The sequence below is a fragment of the Apaloderma vittatum genome, unplaced genomic scaffold (assembly GCF_000703405.1).
Source record: "Apaloderma vittatum isolate BGI_N311 unplaced genomic scaffold, ASM70340v1 scaffold13453, whole genome shotgun sequence".
NCBI classification, from domain to species: Eukaryota; Metazoa; Chordata; class Aves; order Trogoniformes; family Trogonidae; genus Apaloderma; species Apaloderma vittatum.
The window spans coordinates 20,888-21,155 of NW_009708678.1; the positions used below are offsets into that span (position 1 = coordinate 20,888).

The 268-nt window shown below is 60.1% G+C and overlaps 1 protein-coding gene across 1 annotated transcript in view; it reads left to right on the forward strand.

The window, feature by feature from the left end:
• Nucleotides 1–223, forward strand: part of LOC104271848 (beta-crystallin B3-like) — a 2,347-nt gene extending 2,124 nt beyond the window's left edge. Inside the window, 1 exon segment of the mRNA XM_009866653.1 lies at nucleotides 101–223. Coding sequence (XP_009864955.1) covers nucleotides 101–223 — 123 coding nt within the window.
• Nucleotides 224–268: the final 45 nt, after the last annotated feature.

Below are 268 nucleotides of genomic sequence, written 5' to 3' on the forward strand. Positions count from 1 at the left end.
TCGCTGCTGCTGCCTGCGTTGGCCAAAGAAGGGTCCTGCCTGGCACAGGGTGCTTCACCCCCAGGGCAGCGGCAGCTGACAGGGTCTGTCCCCGCTTTAGATCACCATCTATGAGCTGGAGAATTTCCAGGGGAAGAAGTGTGAGCTGACAGAGGAGCTCCCCAACATCACAGAGAAGGAGCTGGAGAAGGTGGGCTCCATCCAGGTGGAGTCTGGCCCGTAAGTCTGGGGTGCAGAGGCCAGATGAGCTGCAGGGTGGAGAGAATGG